The 23,065-nt window shown below is 44.2% G+C and overlaps 1 protein-coding gene across 1 annotated transcript; it reads right to left on the reverse strand.

Annotated features, from left to right (window-relative positions):
- Window positions 1-1,454: 1,454 nt before the first annotated feature.
- NRIP3 (nuclear receptor interacting protein 3) lies at window positions 1,455-22,442 on the reverse strand. The gene is made up of 7 exons (XM_014346702.3): window positions 22,142-22,442; window positions 8,979-9,140; window positions 8,409-8,491; window positions 6,573-6,712; window positions 4,943-4,995; window positions 4,746-4,840; window positions 1,455-4,431 (listed from the first exon to the last, which is right to left on the reverse strand). Exons 1-7 carry the CDS (start codon window positions 22,313-22,315, stop codon window positions 4,416-4,418), a joined length of 723 nt encoding a protein of 240 aa, XP_014202188.2. The 5' UTR covers window positions 22,316-22,442; the 3' UTR covers window positions 1,455-4,415.
- Window positions 22,443-23,065: the final 623 nt, after the last annotated feature.

A 23,065-nucleotide genomic window follows, 5' to 3' on the forward strand; every position in this document is an offset into this window, starting at 1 on the left:
TCCAAGTTCTCCCCCACTATGCAAGTGCAATAAATATTTAAAAATGAAGGTAACAATATATATATATATATTTTTTGAGACAGAGTCTCGCTCTGTTGCCCAGGCTGGAGTGCAGTGGCGTGATCGCGGCTCACTGCAAGCTCCACCTCCCGAGTTCATGCCATTCTCCTGCATCAGCCTCCTGAGTAGCTGGGACTACAGGTGCCCACCACCACTCCCAGCTAATTTTTTGTATTTTTAGTAGAGACAGGGTTTCACTGTGTTAGCCAGGATGGTCTCCATCTCCTGACCTTGTGATACACCCATCTCGGCCTCCCGAAGTGCTGGGATTACAGGCGTGAGCCACCGTGCTTGGCCAACAATATACATTCTTAACTGTGTAAATTTTAATTTGTTGGTTTTATTCTTTTGAGATTATTATGAATATTGATTCTGTCATTCATTGCTTAAGGACCAGGCAGGTGAACCACTTGACATTTTTTATCATCAGAATAAATTGACAAAAACAAAACAAAATATTTTGAGGTGGAATGGAAGTATCTTGAGTAGTAGTAAAACCATAATTCTAGATGGTGATAATCATTGTCATAATGAAAGCGTGTTGCTTGTTGACTATTTAACCATGCTGTTTAAGTCATATTAAAAACATCAATACTTAAAAGGTAAGTTTCCATCATCTTGAAAATACATTTATTTGATATGCCATTTGGACAATGACTTTAACTATATATTAAGGTTCATTCAACTCTTTCCCTTCCCAAACCTCTCCTGTTTGAACTAAATATTTCCTTTTTTTTTTTTTTTTTTTTTTGTTTGAGACAGGGTCTTGCCCTGTCACCCAGGCTGGAGTACAGTGGCTCAATCATGGCTCACTGCAGCCTAGACCTCCCGGCTTCAAGTGATCCTCCTGCCTCAGTCTCTCAAGTAGCTGGGACTACAGGTGCATGCCACCACTCCCGGCTAATTAAAAAAAAAAATTGTAGAGAAGGGGGTCTTGCTATGTGGTCCAGGCTGGTCTTGAACTCCTGGGCTCAAGTAATCCTCCAGCCTCAGCCTTCCAGAGTGCTGGGATTACAGGTGTGAGCCACCGCGTCCAGCTATATTTCCTTTTCTAGAAGTGTTCTCTCGGACTGCTGACAGGTCCACCATAAAAGATTGTTCCCGTATATGAAGTTCTGAGTGACTACCATATGCCAACCACTCTATATGGATTTTCTTATTTGACACTGTGAGGTAAGCACTTTAATTACTTCTGTTTTATAGATTACAAAACCAAGCTCAGTGAGGTTTGCTAATGTGCTCGACATACAGTCAATAAGAGACACCTGAAGGGCCAGTAGCAATGGAGGAACAGGAGACCCTAAGAGAAAAATGCTGATGCAATTAGACTTTACCTAGTCTCCCCGACTTTCCAGACTGGGGCCCTGACACAAAGACTTTGTCAGACAAGCACACAGAGGGGAAGATTTCACTTTATTGTTACATCAGTCTCACAAATGAAACCAACACAGCCAGAAACACTGAAAGGATAAAGTGCCAATGCAGAGAGGCCTGGCAACAGAAGGAGGAAGGAATCCAGTTCGTCTCCTCCACGTCCCCACCCTGGCAATATATTTCTATTACACAAGAGTGAGGGCAGCTGACATACCAGGCAACCCATTGTATAGACACTTTGAGCTAAGAAATAGAAAATTGTACCAGGTAGGGTCTGTGCAGGGCAAGAAAATAGAAAAAAGTCAGAAAATGTTATTTTCCCGAGTCAGGCATGGAAATATCAAATGATAAAACCAGTATTTTTCAAACTCTGTTATTTGAGATAGACATCTAATAAGGAATGAGACAGGTCTGGTGCTTCATGCTACTGCCTATTTTCAGAACTATGACACCCTTTCTCCCACACCCTCAATGTAAGGTACCAGAATTTTTTAGGACTCCTGGGAAAAACTGACCTCACCTTCTTACCTTCTCAGCCCCCAAAAATTAGACCCAGTGCTCCCTCATGCACATCAAGGAGATATGAGCTAGGAGAATAATCAACTTGGAGGCATTTAAAGAAAGTGAATGAAGGCCGGGTGCGGTGGTCACGCCTGTAATCCCAGCACTTTGGGAGGCTGAGGTGGGCGGACCACAAGGTCAGGAGATCAAGACCATCCTAGCTAACACGGTGAAACCCGTCTCTACTAAAAATACAAAAAATTAGCCAGGCGTGGTGGCAGGCGCCTGTAGTCCCAGCTACTTGGGAGGCTGAGGCAGGAGAATGGCATGAACCCGGGAGGCGGAGCTTGCAGTGAACCGAGATCGTGCCACTGCACTCCAGCCTGGGCAACAGAGTGAGACTCTGTCTAAAAAAAAAAAAAAAAAAAGAATAAACCAGCAGGAACCTTCAACATGCCTCACTGTGGCTAAGAGTCAAGGCTCAGAGTAGAACTTTCAAGTAGGGAAGTAAAGGGTGAGCTTTACTTCAACTTAGTACCAGGATAAGAGGCAGGCCAAAGTATTGCCATGAAAGGTAGGGAAGGAACATGGAGAGGCCTCAGTGGAAAGGTACAAATCCCCGCTAGGTAAGAGAATGGGGTGTTGCTAGAGGGAGTGCTGAAGGCTGGTAACCCCGGGATCACCCCTCATGAGCTTTAGATGTAGCCTCCCAACCATGGCTGTGCTTAGCTTCCTATCTAGCTTCTTTAGGTAGAGGCTGATAGGAAGGGGGCCTAGGGAATGACCCCATGACAACTGACTGCAGTATGGCTGCCTAGTTGTTCAAATGATAGTCACCAAGTTCCTAGGCTTTAGGGAGCTTCTGTGAGGCCCAAATCATTCAGAGTTCCAAAGGGCTGTTCAGTAGGGGCAGTTGCTGAACACCAGACAAGGTAGTTGGTAGTACTTGGCAAAGTTCAAAGTGGGATCCTTTAAACAAACACTCTGAGAACTACTGCTATGACACAGGGTAGACTTGGGAATATCTTAAAGGGATACCCACAGCTAGCTATTTTTCTGACTTGTCCAAGCACTTCTATGACCAAACTGAAGGGGAGATTCCATTATAGACACCTGTGTGCCTAATGTGACACCCCAGTCAAAAAGCTTCAAGAAACCTTGTATTCTCCCCAACCTTTGACAGGGGTCAGGAAATACTGGGCAGTTATAAAAAGTTGTCCTTAACATTGCCGGCTCCTGCTCTGCCTCTTTCCTTGTATCAGGACAGAACTGAACATCTCAATTCCCTGCCTGAAAATGTCATTCCCTGCCTCCCAGAAAGGTTTATCTAGATAGGCCTCTCCACCAATTGATTCTACTCAGTCTACTCCCTTCTATTCTGGCCTTGCTCTTTTTTTTCCCCCATCTTTCTCTACTCCTGGTTTCCAGCTACTTCAGTCCTTGACAGACACATAATAGGATGGGCAGAAATGCTGATCGGATCTTGGGAGTAATCAATGTCTGACAGTGACACTCTGATTTACTTAAGCCTTCAATTCCATATCAGAGAGGGATTAATATTCCTCTGTCTGTGGTTCCTCCTTTCCTCCAAGAGGTTCACAGTGAGAAACCATTTCATTCATCTTTGTACGCTCGTTTTTAGGCACCAAGATGAGGGCCTAAATGTGACAGTTTGGGGCAAGGAACTTTTAGTGGGCTTGGCACACAGGAGGGAGAGCTACCCAAATCATCCTAGCATCCATCTCCAGAGAATATTCCTCCCATGCTCTGCCTTTTTTTTTTTTTTTAAACACATTCTCACCTCTTTGCCCTCCTGTTAAAGGCTTGAATACAAATGCAGCAGCATGGGAGTCTTGGCTTGGAAATCAGGTCTGTGTTCTTGGTCCCTTCAGTCACTGACCTAATATATGAACTTAGACAATTCACTTGCCTCTCTGGACCTTTAAATGAAAGTTAAACTGTAATGGATGATGTCCCTGGGCTCTTTCACATAATCCATACTTGAGAAATCAATGAATCAATTTGAAGAAACTCTAATTCTAAGACATAGGTATCCTGGCACCTGTTTGAAACAGCTGAAAGGAGGTAAAGGTCAGGTTCCTGTTGATTATACATTTAGCTATAGGAAAAGAAGCACATATATCTATGGAGACACAGAACCTGGCAGCCCCTATACTTGACTAATAAAAGCAAATTCCTGGAAGAAGCAGAGAAATAGGCCACAAGTGAGACTGGCAGTGTCAAAAAAGGTCTATAAGTTAAGTGATCAAAGTAGTAAAAAACAATGGCCATAACCAGACAAGAACTCTAAGCATAGACTATAGTCTAGAGAGGTCTGAATGGGAAGGAGCCCCTGGGGCTTCTATTAGATGGAAAGACTTGGTCCACAGCAAGTCACTACGGCATTTGGTTCAAACCCAGTTTTCTCAATCTGTCAACCCGGTGTGTATGCACACGTGCAGACATGCTGCAGGCTGTAGTTATGCTTCTGAAGTGCTGAAATGAGAAATAAATATCAGGAGAAATAATGCCAAATTCAAAAAAAGTTAAGCTGAAGGCAAGTAAAATTTTGCTTTCAAAGCTAGTCATTTCCCTACCACTCTGTGTGGCATCACCATTGCTCATTCTGATGTGTGCACTACAGAGTTTTGTGGGGTGATGAACTCTGGGTGTGGGGAAGGGTGGATTTGTAGTATAATTGAAAGCCAAAGACAGGATACAACCCCATGTCCTGTCTGAGAACCACCACCACCCTGCTCACAGCTGATGACAAATGGATGTGACTTGATCTGACCCATTTGGGCACTCACTTGTCTTCATTCAAAGAGACTGTCTCCACAAAAGGGATTTCTTCCTTGTCTGTCTTCCCCATGATCAGCCGGTGCTTATCCAAGTTTATGATGCACTGAAAACAGGTAACTTGTCAGTGATACCACTATGAGTTCCTGTGTAAGAGGATACCTGCCTCAGAGAGGAAGTATCAAGGGGTAAGTGGAGTCAATCTTACCTTCAGAGATCGGAGAGTCTGTAGACCAAGGGACAAGTTTTTCTCATTGTCATCTAATAAAAACAAAAAAATGATTAAGATTTAGCCATTTCCATGCTTGCTTAGAAGTTGGCCTAATCACTATTAGGTTCCACCCATCCATCCAATAACATCCAATAAACATATATTGAGCATGTGTTATTTTTATTTTATTATTATTTTTTGAGATGGAGTTTCGCTCTTGTTGCCCAGGCTGGAGTGCAGTGGCGCAATCTCGGCTCACTGCAACCTCTGCCTCTCAGGTTCAAGCAATTCTCCTGCCTCAGCCTCTGGAGTAGCTGGGATTACCAGCACCCACCACCACACTTGGCTAATTTGTGTATTTTTAGTAGAGACAGGGTTTCGCCATGTTGGCCAGGCTTCTCTCGAACTGACCTCAGGAGATCCACCCGCCTCAGCCTCCCAAAGTGTTGGGATTACAGGCATGAGCCACCGCGCCTGGCCGAGCATGTGTTATATTAAGTAATTTTCCTAGATCATTAAACTTACAAGGCAATAGAGCCAAGATTCAAACCCAGGTCTTTTTTACTCTAAAGGACAAAGGCCTTTACACAAAAACCAAGAACTTGGAGTAGTCAAGAGTAAAATGTAGAGAAGTGTGGAAACTGGTGGGAAATTATCAAGGGATTTATGGCAAAGGAGTGAGTAAGTTGCTCTCTGTCTCTAACTAGTTCATGGAAAGCTCTCAAGGGACATTTTCACCTGTACATAAAAATGTGTTTTCTTGCTCCTTTTTTTTTTTCTTTCTTTTGAGACGGAGTTTCGCTCTTGTTGCCCAGGCTGGAGTGCAATGGCGCGATCTCTGCTCACTGCAAGCTCTGCCTCTCGGGTCCAAGCGACTCTCCTACCTCAGCCTCCCAAGTAGCTGGGATTAAAGGTATGCGCCACCAGTCCCGGCTAATTTTTTATTTTTAGTACAGACGGGGTTTCTCCATGTTGGTCAGGCTGCTCTCAAACTCCCAACCTCAGGTGATCTGCCCGCCTTGGCCCCCCAAAGTGCTGGGATTACAGGCGTGAGCCACTGCGCCCGGCCTCTTGCTCCTTGAATTTTTTTTTTTTTTTTTTGAGACGGAGTCTTGCTCTGTCGCCCAGGCTGGAGTGCAGTGGCGCGATCTCAGCTCACTGCAAGCTCCGCCTCCCAGGTTCACACCATTCTCCTGCCTTAGCCTCCCGAGTAGCTGGGACTACAGGCGCCCACCACCACGCCTGGCTAATTTTTTGTATTTTTAGTAGAGACGGGGTTTCACTGTGTTAGCTAGGATGGTCTCGACCTCCTGACCTCGTGATCCGCCCGCCTCGGCCTCCCAAAGTGCTGGGATTACAGGCATGAGCCACCGCACCTGGCCGAATTTTTTTTTTATCTGACCTCCACATTTGTTTTACTGATTGATTCTCAACATGTCTTGAATGTAGCTCAGGGCCCATCTATTACTTTGGAGAACAAAAATTGGGACAAGGTCTACAGTACAGAAAAATGGGAACCATTTTGAAAAAGTCAATATTTACAGGCATGAGATGACATGAGGTTTTGTTGGGGGTAGGGAGAGGGTTTCCGTTAGGGTCCATAGGTCCAGCCCTCAATTCTGCTTACCAACCACAGCTGCTGGGCAGTCCAGGCGGAGGGAGCCCAGTGTGATCACTAGGTGCTCAATCTGGCCCACTACTTTGAGATGCCGGGGTAGAGAAAGCTTTTCTCCTTCATGCTTGTGGGATCTGACATGCTCCTTGAGTCTGTACCAAAGAGGAAGATACCAAAATCCCCTTGACAGAGATTCCTGGTAGAATCCTGCAATGCCTACCTTCTGACCTACAATTGGAATTCTCCAGGGATCTCCTGGGATTAATCTACAGAAAAGTGCTAGCCATCCTACATATGTTGTTCCAGCACTTTGTCCTAAACATGCCAGGGGGATATAAAAACACTAAAGACTCATCTCCCGTTCTCAAAAACCTTACATCACTTATGTGTATTGGTGAAGAGAGGGGAACTGATATATTCAGAGAATCCTATTCTGTATCCTACTGTCCCCACTATTGTGTGAGGCAATTGAGTTGACACATCCTTTTACCCATCTGTGAGTAACAGATACTAGAGGTCAGATTAATCCTAATTTTATAAGGTGCTTTGTTCAATGTGTAATTTTCTCATTGTCCTTTCTATTTCACTCTGTCTTCATCAGTCTGTCTTAGACTATAATGTTAATGGAGGCAAGTACTTATTTGGTAAGTGCACTGATATTCATATCAGCAAGGAATATCATGGAGAAAATCCTTGTTAATTTAACTTGTCTGTGCAGGGGAGGAAGGAAAGAAACAGTACCAAGGTTTCACATGTTACATAAGCTGATTGGAATAGCTAGCACCCGAGCTATTATGGGTTGGTGGATAAATACTTAATTATGGACTTTCTGTGCCAATACTTCTGCTTTCCTCTATTTCCTCTCTTTTGGTGTTATAGCCCATCCAAAAGAAAAATAATTGCAGTTTTACAGATGGTTATTAATTCCTCTGGAATCATGGCAGTCTGCTGCCTAATTATGCACCAGGACATTGTTAGTCTTTCTGGAACCATCATGTTGCACTATACTTCATATTTTTACCACACAAAAAGCTCAGGGCTGGGTGCAGTGGCTCACGCCTGTAATGCTAGCACTTTGGGAGGCTGAAGCGGGCAGATTGCTTGAGCCCAGGAGTTGAAAACCATCCTGGGCAACACGGCAAAACCCCCTCTCTACAAAAAATACAAAAAATTAGCTAGGCATAGTGGCGCACACGTAGTCCCAGTTACTCGGGAGGCTGAGGCAGGAGGATCACTTGAGCCCAGGAGGCGGAGGTTGCAGTGAGCTGAGATTGCACCACTGCACTCCAGCCTGGGCAACACAGTGAGGCTCCGCCACACAAAACAAACAAAAGAAACTACTGGCTAATTACCCTTATGATGGCCCAGGCCCAGTAGCAGCTGCAGTCCTATTCTCAGTTCTGATGGATGTTTCTTGGGGACCTGCAATGCATCCTCCAGAAAGACTCTGAGTAAGCTAAGCCCCACCACATCCCTACTTTTACTCATCTGGATGGAGTATACCAACAGGACAGCTCTTTTTAATTTGCTATCTAGTGGATCAGGGCAGGGCACACAATGAGCCAGAGGTCTCAGGCTCTCTCATTCAAGTTTAGAAGTCTTTGCTCAAAACTTAATAGGGGGAGTTAACAGAAAGCCAAAGGTTTCCCTGCTCACTGATTTCTCCCACTTGCCCGATAACCCACTACTCCTCCCCTCTACTAAGGATTCTGGTTCCAGCTGAGATCTGAACTCTGCATACTTCTCTTTGAGCTGCTGTAGAGACCCTCACCATCTCTAACCATAAAATAGAGTGAAGCGAAGAGTACAGTCACATCTAAGTTCCACTCAGCACAAGTGGCTACTTACCCCAATCTGTCCACACAGGCCAAAGAGATGAGATTATATAGGCAACCTGTGTCAACCAAGGCTTTCACATCCTTTCCAGCACACTGTGGGGAGGAAATGTACTGTTCAATAAGAGCCAGAGAAGCAAAAGGGAAAGGAGATGCTGACAGCAAGCAGCAGATGTCATATGAAAGGCAGGGTTGGAGAGCATCCTCCCAATTATGGGCTATAGTGTCCCATCTTTACCCACTGCTAAGTCTGCCTTTGACTGGCTCTTGTTCCTGCTGAATCCAGAGCTGACAGAAGATCCCCCAAAAACTCTAGGTGTTTCATGCTATACACCAAATAGCTCTTAATCTTTTTTAAAAAAATCACATACCCATTTGTAAATCTGATGAAAGCTTTGTTCCTTCTTCCCATAAAGATGCACATGCTTACAAAATGTTGCATACACTTCCAGTGTTGCATGGAGTGCCCCTTTTAAAACTCACTTATGAATTCCATGAGACCCACACTCTATAAAGTCAGGAGGAGAGGGCCCCACATCCTACTTTGCAGAAAACCCTGGAAAAGCTGTTCTCAGAACATTACCTGGCAAGAAACCAAAATCATGTCATCCTCCTCAGACTTCTTTAGCCCCTCAGACTTAGCCTGATTGAGTTTGTTCGTCTTAGAGGCCCAAGGGACACGGCCGCTTCGGAGCTTAGACAGGTTGGTTTCCATGAGGCGCCTCTGCAGAATATTATGAGGTTGCTTGAGGGATAGAAAGCAGAGACTTCTTAGTGACAGGCCACATCCCTCTTTCCCATTGTCCCCCAGGTGCCATAAAAATAATGAAGGAGCCTCCCATAACTGAGCTCTATCTTTGCTTCTTATTTATACTTCCTTCAAGTGAGGACTTCACTGGTATTGTCAGAGCAGGTACCATAAACCAATTTGCAGTAGGCCACCCTGAATGAATGAATATGCAAGATATGACACTGGGAAATGTGGAGAGGGCCGATAAATATTCTAGGGCTTAAGAGAACTGAGAACCCTTGTGATTTGGACTAACCTAGGCCTGCTACCTTTCTTCCCCTTACAAGAGCATTTCAAGGGAAAAGTGGTCTTAGTCTAAAGTAAGTAATCTCTGTATCTTCCTAGGTGACAGCAAATCACTGCCTTATAGAAAGGGCAGCTCATTTTCATAGGCTGAAGAAACTTAGCTAACACAGGTATTCAGAAGCTCTGCCTACTTCTGTGTCAAGTCTCACTCTCTTATCTTTCAGATGCAGCCTGCAGAAGCCTTAGTGGCTGGCTGTCCTGTGGACTGAGTCACCCATGGGTGGATAGGGTGAAAAGACAGGAATTCACACTTGCTGAGCAAGCCTCTCAGCAGACACACTTTGAAACCTGACAGAACACACAAGAATCATCGATGCTGGCATCCCCTGGACCTCAAAACACTGGTTTCTCCTGCCCTATCTTGTCATCCATTTCCCTTCCCTTCAATGGCCCAAAAAGTGGAGGTATGAAGGGGAAAGACACTGACCAAGAAGCAGGGGACTTAATTAGACCTTATATGCATGCCAGGATGCCTAATGTTAAGAAGCAGAATGAGAAGTGTGAGTTTAAGTCTACACTTTGATAGAGCTTAGGAGAGTTCCTAGGGCAGATATAATCATGCTCCACTGTTTCTATTCAAAGTGGCCTCCAGAAAGTTTAAGATATCTCTTGAAAAGAAATCCTTTGACTGGAGAAATTTGTATACACAAATATCTTATGTCCCGGCTACAATACCATTTAAAATCCCTCAAAGGAGAGTGTTTAACCTAAAATCCCTCAAAGGAGAGTGTTTCACCCCAAGTTTCTATCTAACATATACCAGATGACACTCTCATTCTATGGGGAAGGAAGTCACTCTTAGAAGCCCAGAGCCTAGAACCTTTCAAGGGGAGGGGCTGGCACTGGAGGTCTTCAGTGTATCTGCCACCTTTCAGATTCCTAAGGAAGAATGCAGTCACAGCCATGACTCATTGTAACCCTAGTGAGATGAAGAAATGGATTCCCAAAATACACTGATTCTTGGCAAAGCACATTCTAAATTGGTATCTTTGGGAAAAGTGGAGGGAGAGGCACTTGTAAAGAAAATGAGAGCTTCTTAGCTTGACTAGGAGCTAGAGGAAGTGCTAACTCTGTCAGATTTTGTGATGCAACACTGGGATAATGCTTTGCTCGTCAAAAGAAATGAAAATGTTTCATTCGAATCTCTCTCACCAATAAGAATGGATTCCTAGCTCAAGCCATACTAAAGCAGGGTGTTTGTTTCTGTTACATCCATGATTACCAGGACCAACTCAGATAAAACTGGACTTGTAGAAGTGAAGATTGGAAGGAGTTTCAAAGACCACCTAAACAAAGCCCTCTTACCTAAAGTTTGGGGATGTCTTCCTACATTGGTCTTGCTAAACACTTTATATGGTTCTTAATCTTGCAAAGGAACCTAATCATTAGTGGACAGATGAGACAAACGAGGGAAGTTCTGAAATCATTATGCTTGAATTCATCCCTTTTCTGTATTTTCCTCTCTTTCTACTGGATTCTTCTTCCAAAAGTTATAAAACATACTAAAAGTTCCTAGATATTGGGGAGAAAACTCCTCCACAAAATGTCAGATCCTGCTGCCTTTACTCTACAGCCTCCTTTAATCACCCTCCTTATCTGGAATGGTCTTTTTAAAAAAAGACTAAACCATGACATCTATTTTCTGATATCCCATATTTTCTTCACTGAGATCACTTCTTATCCCATACCAATAATTACCTCTGATTTCCAAATACAATAGACATTTTCAGCCTTAATTTTACCAGACTTTTCTAGTGCATTTGGCCCTGCTGACTATTCCTTTACTTGTTCTTTAGTAACGAAAAAAGGTTCAAACACATGCTCAATGTAAAATACTTAAGTATCACTGAAATATATAAAATAAAAAGCAAAGGCCAGGCACGGTGGCTCACGCCTGTAATCCCAACACTTTGGAAGGCCGAGGCAGGCGGATCTCTTGAGCTCAGGAGTTCGAGACCAGCCTGTCCAACATGGCAAAACCCCGTCTCTACTAAAAGAAAAAATACAAAAATTGGCCAGGCATGGTGGCATGCACCTTTAATCCCAGCTACTAGAGAGGGTGAGACAGGAGAATTGCTTGAACCCAGGAGGCCGAGGTTGCAGTGAGCCTAGATCGCACCACTGCACTCCAGCCTGGGCAACAGAGCAAGACTTTATCTCAAAACAATAAATAAATGAACAAATACATAAATAAATAAAATTAAAAGCAAAAACCTCCCCAATCTCTCAAACCCTTCTCAGTCCCACTCCCAACAAATAATGACCATTAAATTTAGAAATATATCTTTCAAAAAATATTAATACATTTATAAATATATAAAAGACTAACCATACTATAAAACTGTTCTGAAATTTTCTATTTTCATTTAATATATAAAAGCATTTTCTGTCCAGGTGCGGTGGCTCACACCTGTAATCCCAGCACTTTGGGAGGCCAAGGCGGGCGGATTGCTTGAGCCCAGGAGTTCAAGACCAGACTGGGCAACATGGTGAAATTCTGCCTCTACAAAAAATACAAAAATTAGCCAGGCATGGTAGTGCACACCTGTAGCCCCAGCTACCTGGGAGGCTGAGGTAGGAGACTAATTTGAGCCTAGAAGGTGGAGGTGGTAGTGAGCCAAGATCACACCACTGCACTCCAGCCTGGGCAACAAAGCGAGACCCTGCCTCAAAAAAAAAAAAAAAAAAAAAAGTAAGACTAGATAGATAGTGATGAAAACAGTTAATTAAGAAATAGCAGTATCACCATTTACTTGGAGATATGGAGATCCCTAACACAAGCAACAGCTTTAAATTTTTAAAAGTTTTAAATTATTTACATTTTTAAAAATTTTAAATAAAAATATACCCCATGTAGCAGAAAAGAGTTCAGCCACAAGAAAAGCCAACTTACAGTAGTTTAAATGGAGATTTATTTTTCTGACATAACAAGAAGTCTAGACATAGAAGCTGCTGATACTAACTCAGCAGCTTAACAACTTCAGGGCTACTGACTCTGTTAATTCTCTTGGACATTCCTTCATGGTCACAGATGAATACCCCAGCTCCAGGCATTATATCCACATTCAAGAAATGAGGAAGGAGGAGGGACTACACTAACACCATCAATTGCTTTTATCAGAAAAGGAAAAGCTTTCCCAGAAGTTCCTTCAGCAGTTTTTTGCCCATATCTTCTTGGTCAGAACTCATATGGCCATTCCTAGCTCTAACAGACATTGGGAGAGAATTTAGCTTTTATAATCTCTATAGAGGAGTTCAGCATATAGAAAAGGGCTAAGGATGGGTGATAATTTAGCCAACTAACAGTGTCTGCCAGATGCAAAAACTAAAGCATGTGCACACACACAATGTAACTTAGGCAGGTATAATGCCAGGTTATCTTATAACCAGCTTAGCATCTATTTTCTTATGTCTGCCCTACTTTCTGCATTTTAAAACAGCACATCCTTGACAGACAAGTTTGTGGTATAAACATACCTTAACTATTTACTAATGGGCATTTAGATTATTTTCATATGTTTGCCATTAGAAACAATGCTGCAATAAACTCAACATTTCATTTATCCTGAAACGCTCCTCCACTGGCCTCTAAAACCACCTGTTTATTCTGTTCCTGTCTCTCTCACTGGTTCCTTTGCCTATGTTCATTTCTTAAATGTTAGTGTTCCTCATCGCTCTATCTTTGGTCCTTTGTCACTCTACATATACTCCCAGGGCAATTTTATCTGTTTTCATTGCATAAATTACTACCTTTATAATGATGACTCTATCTCATGTCCAGATGTCACCTCAATTCTAGACCCATAGATCCAACTGCCTTTTTCAACTTCTCTACTTAGATATTCCACAGGCACTTCAAATGTAACTTATCCCACTGATATTTTCTATCAAACTTGCGCATTCTCCCTTATTCCCTATCTCGGTGGGTGAAATTCTGCCTCCTCTTATTTTCTTCTTCATTTACGTTACTGCTAAGCCCAATCTCCTAACATTACTTTCATGGTCCTCTTCCCCCACAGTGGTTCTCTTGCTAGTTGTAACAAAGAAAAATCCTCAATTTAGCATTCAAGACCTTCCACTACCATTCATCCTCCTTCCCAATCTCATCTTTTTAATTATTACTCCATGAAGGCTTTCTGCTTTCAGCAAATTACCACTTGTCACATATTAGCTTGGGCAAATCACTAACCTCTATGAGCATTACTTTTCTCCAAACCTTACTCTCTTGATCAGTCATAAAGGAGGTTTGAGCTCCAAAGACTTGTTCAGTTTTAACATATTGGGTTAATTCCTTTCCAGCAACCTTGGTAAGTGGCACCACCATACATCCATTCTTGATTTTTTCATTTCCTGACCTCCCATCAAAAGTGCTATTGTACTCTGAAACACACCTGGAATTGATCTGCTTCTCCCCATCTTTACTACCTCCAATCTAATCCAAACCACTATAATTTCTTATCTGTACTGTCACAGCCTCCTAACTTGCACTCTGCCTCTTCTTTTACCCTTCTCCAGTCCATTCTTTGCATGGAAACCAGAGTAAGCTTTTTAAAACATAAGTCAGGTAATACAGTACTTTACTCAAAACCCTTCAATGGCTTCCCATTGTTCTTCAGAAAAAATCCAAACTTTTTACCCTTCTCTATACAGCTCTGTACCAACTGGCCCTTGCCTCTCCTTCCATATACAAACCACTCTCCCTTTATTCATTCAAATTCAACACCATCCACACTCACTTCCTTGCTCAAAATTTCTTTCCCATTCCAATCCCTTTGCACCGGCTGTCCCCTCTGCCTGAAATGTTCTTCCCCTAACATTTCTAATAATTAGGTCCCTCTTATCTTCCAGGTCTCTGTTCAAATGTCATTTCCTCAGAGATACCTTCCTTGACCATACAACTTAAAGTAGGTAGGTCACCTTTTTAGTTACTAACAAATCTCACTATTTCTTTCATAGTAATTATCAATATGAAATTATTTTGTGTATTTACTTGTTTATATTTCACCCCTGCCCTACCAGCATGTTAACTGCACAAGGGCAGGGACCGTGACTGTCTTGATTTCAGCTATATCCTCAGCTCTTGACATAGTACTGAAAGAAATCTCTACCCCTTCTTTCTTCAAAAAGCCTTTTTTTCCGTTTTTTTTTTTTTTTTTGAGATGGAGTCTCACTCTGTCTCCCAGGCTGGAGTGCAGTGGCGCAATCTTGGCTTGCTGAAATCTCCGCCTCCTGGGTTCAAGCAATTCTCTCACCTCAGCCTCTCCAGTAGCTGGACTACAGGTGCGTAGCAGCACACCCAGCTAATTTTTGCCTTTTTAGTGGAGATGAGGTTTCACCATGTTGGCCAGGCTGGTCTCAAACTCCTGACCTCAGGTGATCCACTTGCCTTGGCCTCCCAAAGTGCTGGGATTACAGGTGTGGGCCATCACACCCAGCCAAAAAGCCTTTCTTGATTAATATCATTGAATTCTTTCTTTCAGAATCCCTTCAATACTTGTATATTAAAGAGTTTGTACTATTTGTATCCCCAGTCTATGACTGTTTTATAAATATGGTTAAGTGGTTCTCATTTGTTTATTGACATATTGGCTTTCCAAGGGCTGTCCTGTCTTTCAAGATACACAGTACTGACCAGGTGCACTGGCTCTTGCCTATAATCCCAGCACTTTGGGAGGCTGAGGCAGGACTGCTTGAGGCCAGGACTTTGAGACCAACCTAGCAACACAGTGAAATTGTGTCTCTACAAAAACAATTTTTTTAATTAAAAATTTTAAAAATTTAAAAATTAGCTGGGCATGATGGCACACGCCTGTAGTCCCAGCTATTTGGGAGCTGAGGTGGGAGGATCACTTGAAGCCAGGAGTTCAAGGCTGCAGTGAGCTATGATCACGACACTGCACTTTAGCCTGGGTGACAGAGTGAGACTCTGTCTCAAAAAAAGAAAAAAGGAGGCCAGGCACAGTGGCTCATGCCTGTAATCCCAACACTTTGGGAGGCCGAGGCAGGTGGATCACGAAGTCAGGAGATTAAGACCATCCTGGCCAATGTGGTGAAACCCTGTCTCTACTAAAAATACAAAAATTAGCCAGGTGTGGTGGTGGGTGTCTGTAATCCCAACTACTGGGGAGGCTGAGGGAGGAGAATCGCTTGAACCCGGGAGGCGGAGGTTGCAGTGAGCTGAGATCGCACCACTGCACTCCAGCCTGGTGAGAGAGCGAGACTCCATCTCAAAAAAAAAAAAAGAAGAAAGAAAAAAGGATACACAGTACTAATTTGCTAGACGGATGCTGCAGATACCCTGGTGGCCATTTAGACATAATTTTTAAGTCGTCTTTCTGACGTGGATTCTGCTTTATGCTAAACTTCAACAAGGCAGCTACTAACCTAAGCAGTCCCTGCTTCTCTACTCTTCCTGAAATGTGGCTGCTAGAGGCATCTAAACTCTAACCAGGCAAGTTCAAATATTCTGCCTCCATCACCATCAAGAGCTTCTAAAGGAAATGAACACTATGGGAAGTGCTGTATTCTGGGTGAAATAGCTACAGTTCCTCAATCTGGCACCCACACTGCTTAAACATCTCTTCTAACCAAACTATAGAGTTTGAAGAAAAGAGAGGTGAGAGGAATCAGACTATAGTGCAGGATACCATAGAATCACAATTTGAGCAAGAACTTTAAAGGCACTCTCTCAATCCCTTTACCCAAGCTACCCAGACAGAAACTAATGGATTTCTGTGGTCCACAGAATGAACCAAACTAGAAAACAGAGGAAATGGTAGGGGTCTGCTTTCTTTGTAGCATTTATTCCCAAGAGAGAAATCCAAGGTCACTAGCTAGCCACAGAGCCACAACTAGAGCTTAGTTAGAACGAGGGTCATGGATACCATTCACTTTTTCTTTTACCCCAAAAGGGCCTGAAATCATTCTACTCCATTTTAGTCCTCATACACAGTCTATAGATAAACATGGACTCCTGAGTCAAGCCCAGTATACATGTCTCTATCTCTGACCTTGGAAATCCAAAAGGTCACCAATATTTGTGCCTTCTCTTTGCTTACTAGCTGAGTATATAACACGTGACCCATTCTACCCCATGGAAACACAAACAGATTGTTCTTCAGTTTGCAGTTGCTCAAAAACATAAGGCAGGCTGTTACACTGCCCCAGGCCTTCTGTGTTCTATTTCTTTGCCTTTGCTCATGACCCAACAAACAACCTATTCCTCATTATTATCTGTTTTGTGGATTAGTCTGAGATAATGGTTTCTCAGCTGTTCATGGAGGCTGCATTTTGTTAGAAAGGATTCACAAATGGGCAAGGAATTAGACCAGATAACCTGTAAAATTCTTCCTACTCTGAGGTTCTACAAAGCACACTCTAGAGGCAGCCTTCTCTCCATACCATCTCACAGTCAGCTGGCTCAAAGGGAATGGTAAAGGTGTAAATAGATGCCGGTCTCCATCCTTATCATCACATCAGGTTAGAGAAATCACTTCTTCCACTGGACTCCTCTGGCACATTTGACTATTACATCTTGGCAACTAGCACAGGCTTTCTGGTGCTGTTACTTATCTTCTTCTAGAATTGTCTATTCAGCATCTACATTTAAGTAACTAATTGGGACCCTAAACTTGTTCAAAAATCAAACTCTTCATTCTTTTTTTTTTTTTTTTTTTTTTTTTTGAGACAGAGTCTCGCTCGCTCTGTCGTCCAGGCTGGAGTGCATTGGCACGATCTCGGCTCACTGCAAGCTCCGCCTCCTGGGTTCACACCATTCTCCTGCCTCAGCCTCCCGAGTTTCCCGAGTAGCTGGGACTACAGGTGCCCGCCACCAGGCCTGGCTAATTTTTTGTATTTTTTAGTAGAGATGGGGTTTCACCGTGTTTGCCAGGATGGTCTTGATCTCCTAACCTCGTGACCTGCCCGCCTCGGCCTCCCAAAGTGCTGGGATTACAGGCATGAGCCAGCGCGCCCAGCCCGCAAACTCTTCATTCTTATTTGCCATCCTCAACCTGCTCCCCCCTGCAAGTCTTATCCACTTCAGTAAGTGATAATTCTGTTCTTCCAATGGCTAGGTTAAAAACCTCGTGGTCTTCTTTGATTACTCTTTCACTCTTAATCCAATGCATCAATTACATTTGTCAGCTCTGCCTTCAACATATATCCAGAACCTGATCCTTCCTCGTCTCCTTCACAGCTTATCACACTGCTCTGAGGTACCATCACCTCTCACTTCAACTACTGTATAATAGCTTCCTAATCAGTCTTCCTGCTTCATCTACTCTTGCCCCTTTACAGTGTAACCCACATAGTAGCCTGAGTAGTCTTTTTGTAAAATAAGTCGTATCATATCACCCCTCTGCTCAAAATATTCCACTCGTTTCCAATCTCAGGTTAAAACCCAAATGCATAGGTATGCGCTGAAAAGAGTGGAAAATAAAAAAATAAAAAATAATTTTAAAAAACCACCCAAATGCCTGCACAATGGCCTCCTACTACATCTCTGATGTTATCTTCTATCACCCTTCCCCTTGCTCATTTTGATCTAGCTACACTGGTCCTCTTACAGTTCTTCAGTTATATCAAGCACAGTGACGCCTCTGTCCTTTGCACTTGCTGTTCCTTCTGCCTAGAACACTCTTCCCTGAGAAACTTTGCTCCTTAATTCCCTTCAGTATCTCCTCAAATGTAATCTTATCAGATAGGCCTTCCCGGACAACCCTGTACAAAATAGCCAGACTCCACCCCACCCCAGTCACTGCCTTCCCTATTCCCCTTACCCTGATTTATTTTCTCCATGGAAAATATTTATTATTATTACCTTATATACATTTACTTAATTTTACTTTCTGCCTCCTCCTCCAAGAATGAAAGTTCCGTCAAGGCAGGAACTCAGTTTTGGTTCACTATTATATCTCCAAGGCTTAAATTATTGCATGACATATGTAGTAGGTACTCAATAAATATTTGTATATTAAATTAACTGATCTGTCCTTCCCTGCCCCCTAACCTATAAACCTGTTTATAATGAGAAACTTTTCTGTCTTCCTATTTGTGTCCTAGCCCCTAGACTGTGTCCTGAACACAGCAAGTATTCAAATAATGTTTGCTATTATGAGGATGCAATCACGACTCTGCAAATCTTCAGTTTGTGCCAGATCTTGGTGTTATACTGGTATTTCACGCTTCTCTTCTAAGCCTCTGAAATTCTCCAGCCCATGATTTGTGGTGATACGGATAGCTAATCTATAGGGCACACCACACAGACCTGCTCTAATAGACAGAGATTCTGTTCAGGTATTTTATGGTAAGTTTGCTTTACTGTGTTCAACCATCTTTCCCCCAGCGTCATTCCTAATTCTAGTCAGTTTTGAAAAAGCATTTAGCTATGATCAGAAGCAATCATATGTAGGAAAGAAAAACTCTATTGCCAGACAAGTAAGAATATGGCCTAATGTATACAGGTAAGTATAATATCATTTAGGAAAGACAGCATATTACCACATAACATGACTGTTTTTAAAAATTAAAAAGTCCTTAGCACAATGAGAAAAACTTTTATGAACCTGGTAGCTAAAACAAGATAAATTACAACAGGCAAATTTCCAAGAACGGAGATGTTTTTCTCCAGCTTCATTGAGTTAAAAAAAAATAAATAAATCAGGGCTGGGTGTGGTAGCTCATGTCTGTAATCCCAGCACTTTGGGAGGCTAAAGTGGGCAGATCGCTTGAGACCAGGAGTTCAAGACCAGCCTGGGCAATATGGCAAAATCCCATCTCTACAAAAAATACAAAAGTTAGATTGGTGTTGTGGTGTGCACCTGTAATCCTAGCTACTCAGGAGGTTGAGGTGGGAGGATCTCTTGAGCCTGCGAGGTCGAGGCTGCAGTAAGATGTGGCTGCAGCTGCATTCCAGCCTGGGCAATAGAGTGAGAACCCGTCTCTTAAAAAAAAAAATCAAATATAATATTACTCACTCATATCTCTGGTTTTAGTTCTTAATCTAATACAGAATGAACAATACAAGATAAAAGGATAAAAGCAAAAGGGCCAGACAAAAATATAATTTCCACAGAAGACTTTGTATCAGCCAACTCCAGATACACAGGAATAGGCAAAGGCACTTTCCTGGGGCCAAGAGAACATGACCCCCTTTGATTTCCTATGGTTGCCTTCTGCCAGTCCTAAAAGAGCTGGCAGGCTGGTATCAAGCAGTGAACATTACAGAAACAGCATAGTAAGAGGTAGATAATTCAGAAATCCCAGCGGTATAATTCAAATATAGGTTGCTGGTATGAGGAAAAACAACCTACAATCTTCACAAACCCAAAAGTCAATAACAACTAATTTCTCCTCTCTCTTCCTTATCTCCCTCTGATGCTATCCTCTCCCTTTTCTTGGACTCCTTCTATCGAGATTATACTATAAACTACTCCAAGTAAGAACTATTCAATTAATTTTAGCATCCTCCAAATTTCCCTTGCAGTGAGAGAAAATTGAGTCAACACTGGTCTATCCCAGATGTATTTATAAAGTAAAAGAATAATAATGTACTTCTAAGGTCACTTCTAAGATTGTACTAAGGCTGCAACAACAGTTCCAAGAGAGTTTAAGCATGCTGCCTCACCCCAGCGCTTGCGGCTCTCCTAGCCCTACCTCGGTCTGCCTTGGTTTCTGTAACCTGGCTGTTCTGTGCAATCACTTGTACATTACAGGTGTGAAAACAGTGAGAGAGGGAAATCAACTCCATGACGGTGGGGCACAGAAAGCATGAACCATGATTCAGAGCCTTACAGTCAACTGTCATGTGTACGTGTCATACTCAAGGCAATATCCCGCTTCTTGAGGCTCCTTCCTCTTTGCAGCCTGCTGCCTGTGCTGTATGCTGTCAGCCCTTTGTGACTCAACTGAGACAGACTGGAGTCAGGAAAGCGGATGGAATTCTTACACAGCATGAAGTAGTATAAGAAATCCTAGGCAGAAGGAAGCTCAGGTAGCTCTCAGGGCTAGGAAACTCCTCGACAACGAGGGACAACCAAATCCAGCATTAAAAACTCTGTATTTTAATTCTTCTCTTAATATACTACTTCCTTCTTTATTGATTGCTGAGCATTCTAGGAACTAGGATAGGATTATTTGGCCTGAAGGAAAGAATACTTCTCGAACCTGATTTGTTAAATGAATCGAGATTGCTTTAAAGTGAAAGAAGGGAAAAGAGAGTTATCTCTTTTGCAGGAGCACATTTCAATCACTTATCACTCTGGGTTAGCATAAATCAGATAAACTATCCTGTGGGTTGTGCAAAAAGCAAAACAAAACAAAAAAAACACAACTTGTAAAAAAACAGAGCAAGGTAACTGAAGTAGACAAACCCTGCACAGAAGTAACTAATGGCAGGGAGGAGAAAAATTATACTGTGTATAATTTTTGTATATTATATTATACTGTGTATAATATAATGTACCTGTGTATCATTAGAGCTGTTAAATTAAAAAAAAAAAAAAAAAGGAAATGGCTGCAGAAACTCTGCCCTCCTGGGGCCAGAAATGGCAATTTCAGTGAACTAGGGCCGACAACCACATCCAAAATTAAATATTTCAAAAGCTTAAAATAAAAAGTACTAGAAAAATTATGCAGAGCACATATTTCATTTGTTAAAAGACATTTAATTAGTGTTTCATATATTACCACCCAAATGAATAAAGCGATTGTGAAATTCAAGAAAACAATCAAACTACAAGAAAACTCCAGATAAAACTACAAAGTTAAACATAAACTTGGCCCAGGACGGCTACAGTGGCTGAGGGATGACAAATACAGTTCTTTATATTGGTAACCCTTAGCCATCCATCCCATTCTATAGAAAGAGGACAGTACCATCTTTGACCCCAGGCCCCCTGTCCTGAGGTGCTTCTACTTCATGCCAGGAACAACTGTGCTAGAAAAAAAGACTGCACCCACCCCAGCTCCAAATGCACACATGAGCTGGTCGGTGAGATGCGGCAGCCTGGCTTCCTCCCTCTACCCACTCCATGGGGGCGGGGCTGGAAGAGGAGAATGATGAAGAGATGTTGGGGGTTCAGGAAACCTTCACATCTGGCCCCTTTTCTCTCTCCCCACTCAGGATGGAAGGTCAAAGTTAGGACCAAAACTAGAGAAGTGGGTTTTGCACAGGGGGACAATGGATTCAACAAAAGTCCTCTGGATCTGGCAACTGTCAAAAAACCCTCTTTCCACTCCTTTCCCCCTCACGGAAAGCCATTAGGAATCACCTCTGTCTGGGTCATAGGAACAGCCACACAGCGTAGGAGGCACAAGCCCCGTGAACAAAATTCGGTATTAAGAATAAGGAAAAAGAAAGCAGACCCGAGGGCAAGAGGGCAGGGCAGGACCTCTTCCTTCTACTGGAGAAGAGACATCCAGGGAGGAGGCACAGCCGAGGGGAGCGCAAGCTAGAAAAGCTACGACGGAATCCCCACCGAAACCGCAGCAGGGGTACTGGAAGGGGAGGAATCCGCGACGCAGCGACCGCGAGCCAAGGGCAGCGGCGGGCCGGGCCGTGACTCAGTGAAAGCCGCAACGGCCGGGCCTCGGAAAACCGCGGGCGCGAAGCCGCCGGGGCCGGGGCGAGAACGGCGGCGGGGGCTCACCATGTCCTTGGACGAGCCCAGCTTCTTGAGGCCGTCCAGGGGCAGCAGGTCGGCGGAGTCCTTGTGGATGAACTGCACCGCCTGCTTCATCCGGCGCTGCTGTCGCAGCGACGCCGCCTCCCGCATGTCGGTCTCCTTGCGGCCGCCCTCAGTGAGGAGCCCTGAGTAAAACATCGCTGAGGCGCCGGCGGCCCGGTAGCCCACGGCCCCCCGGCAGCCTCAGCCTCGAGCTCCTCCAGCGCCGCAAGGGCCCCGAGCCGCGCCTTTTATAGCCGAGCGTGACGTCGCGGGGAGCAGCCAGTGCGCGCGCGGGGGGCGGGGCCGGCACAGAGTCCACGCCCCGCGCGGCTCCCCCGCGTCCGACGTCCCGCGTCCGGCGTCCCCTGCTCACCTGGTGGCAAAGCCGGCGAGGAGGCGGCGGCGCTGGTGGGACTGACTCGGCAGTCCGAGAATCCACCGCGGCCTCTTCACCCAACCGCCCCCTCCTGCGTGGGGGCCCCGCATCCCCTGGACTGGCGTGGGCTCTGGGGCCCGATGCCCTGGCAGCCCCGGCCATCTCTGCCGCTGGCCGCGGGTACCTGCTCACCTGTCCACGCCGTGGCCGACCCGGGGATCACCGACAGCCGGGCCATGCCTCGAGTCCCGCCGCCCGCGCCGCTGCTCGGCTTCTCAGAAACGCACCTCCACGCCGCCAGCCGGGGCTCCAGCGTCCACCGCCCGGGCCCGGAGGACTGGCGACTCCCTCCGAAGTTGGGAGCGCTCGGGATTTCTCCAACTTCAGGTCGGTCCCCACCCACCGGGCCACGTGACTGGGGAGGGGGCAGCCGGTGCAGGCGTGTGGAGGAGGCTTTCGGGACCTCCTCTCCGGGGCACCCTCTGCCTGCAGCCCGGCACCCGGCCCGCGTTTCCGAGCCGGGGGAGCAG

This window comes from Pan paniscus, chromosome 9 (assembly GCF_029289425.2).
Source record: "Pan paniscus chromosome 9, NHGRI_mPanPan1-v2.0_pri, whole genome shotgun sequence".
In the NCBI taxonomy this organism is placed as follows: Eukaryota; Metazoa; Chordata; class Mammalia; order Primates; family Hominidae; genus Pan; species Pan paniscus.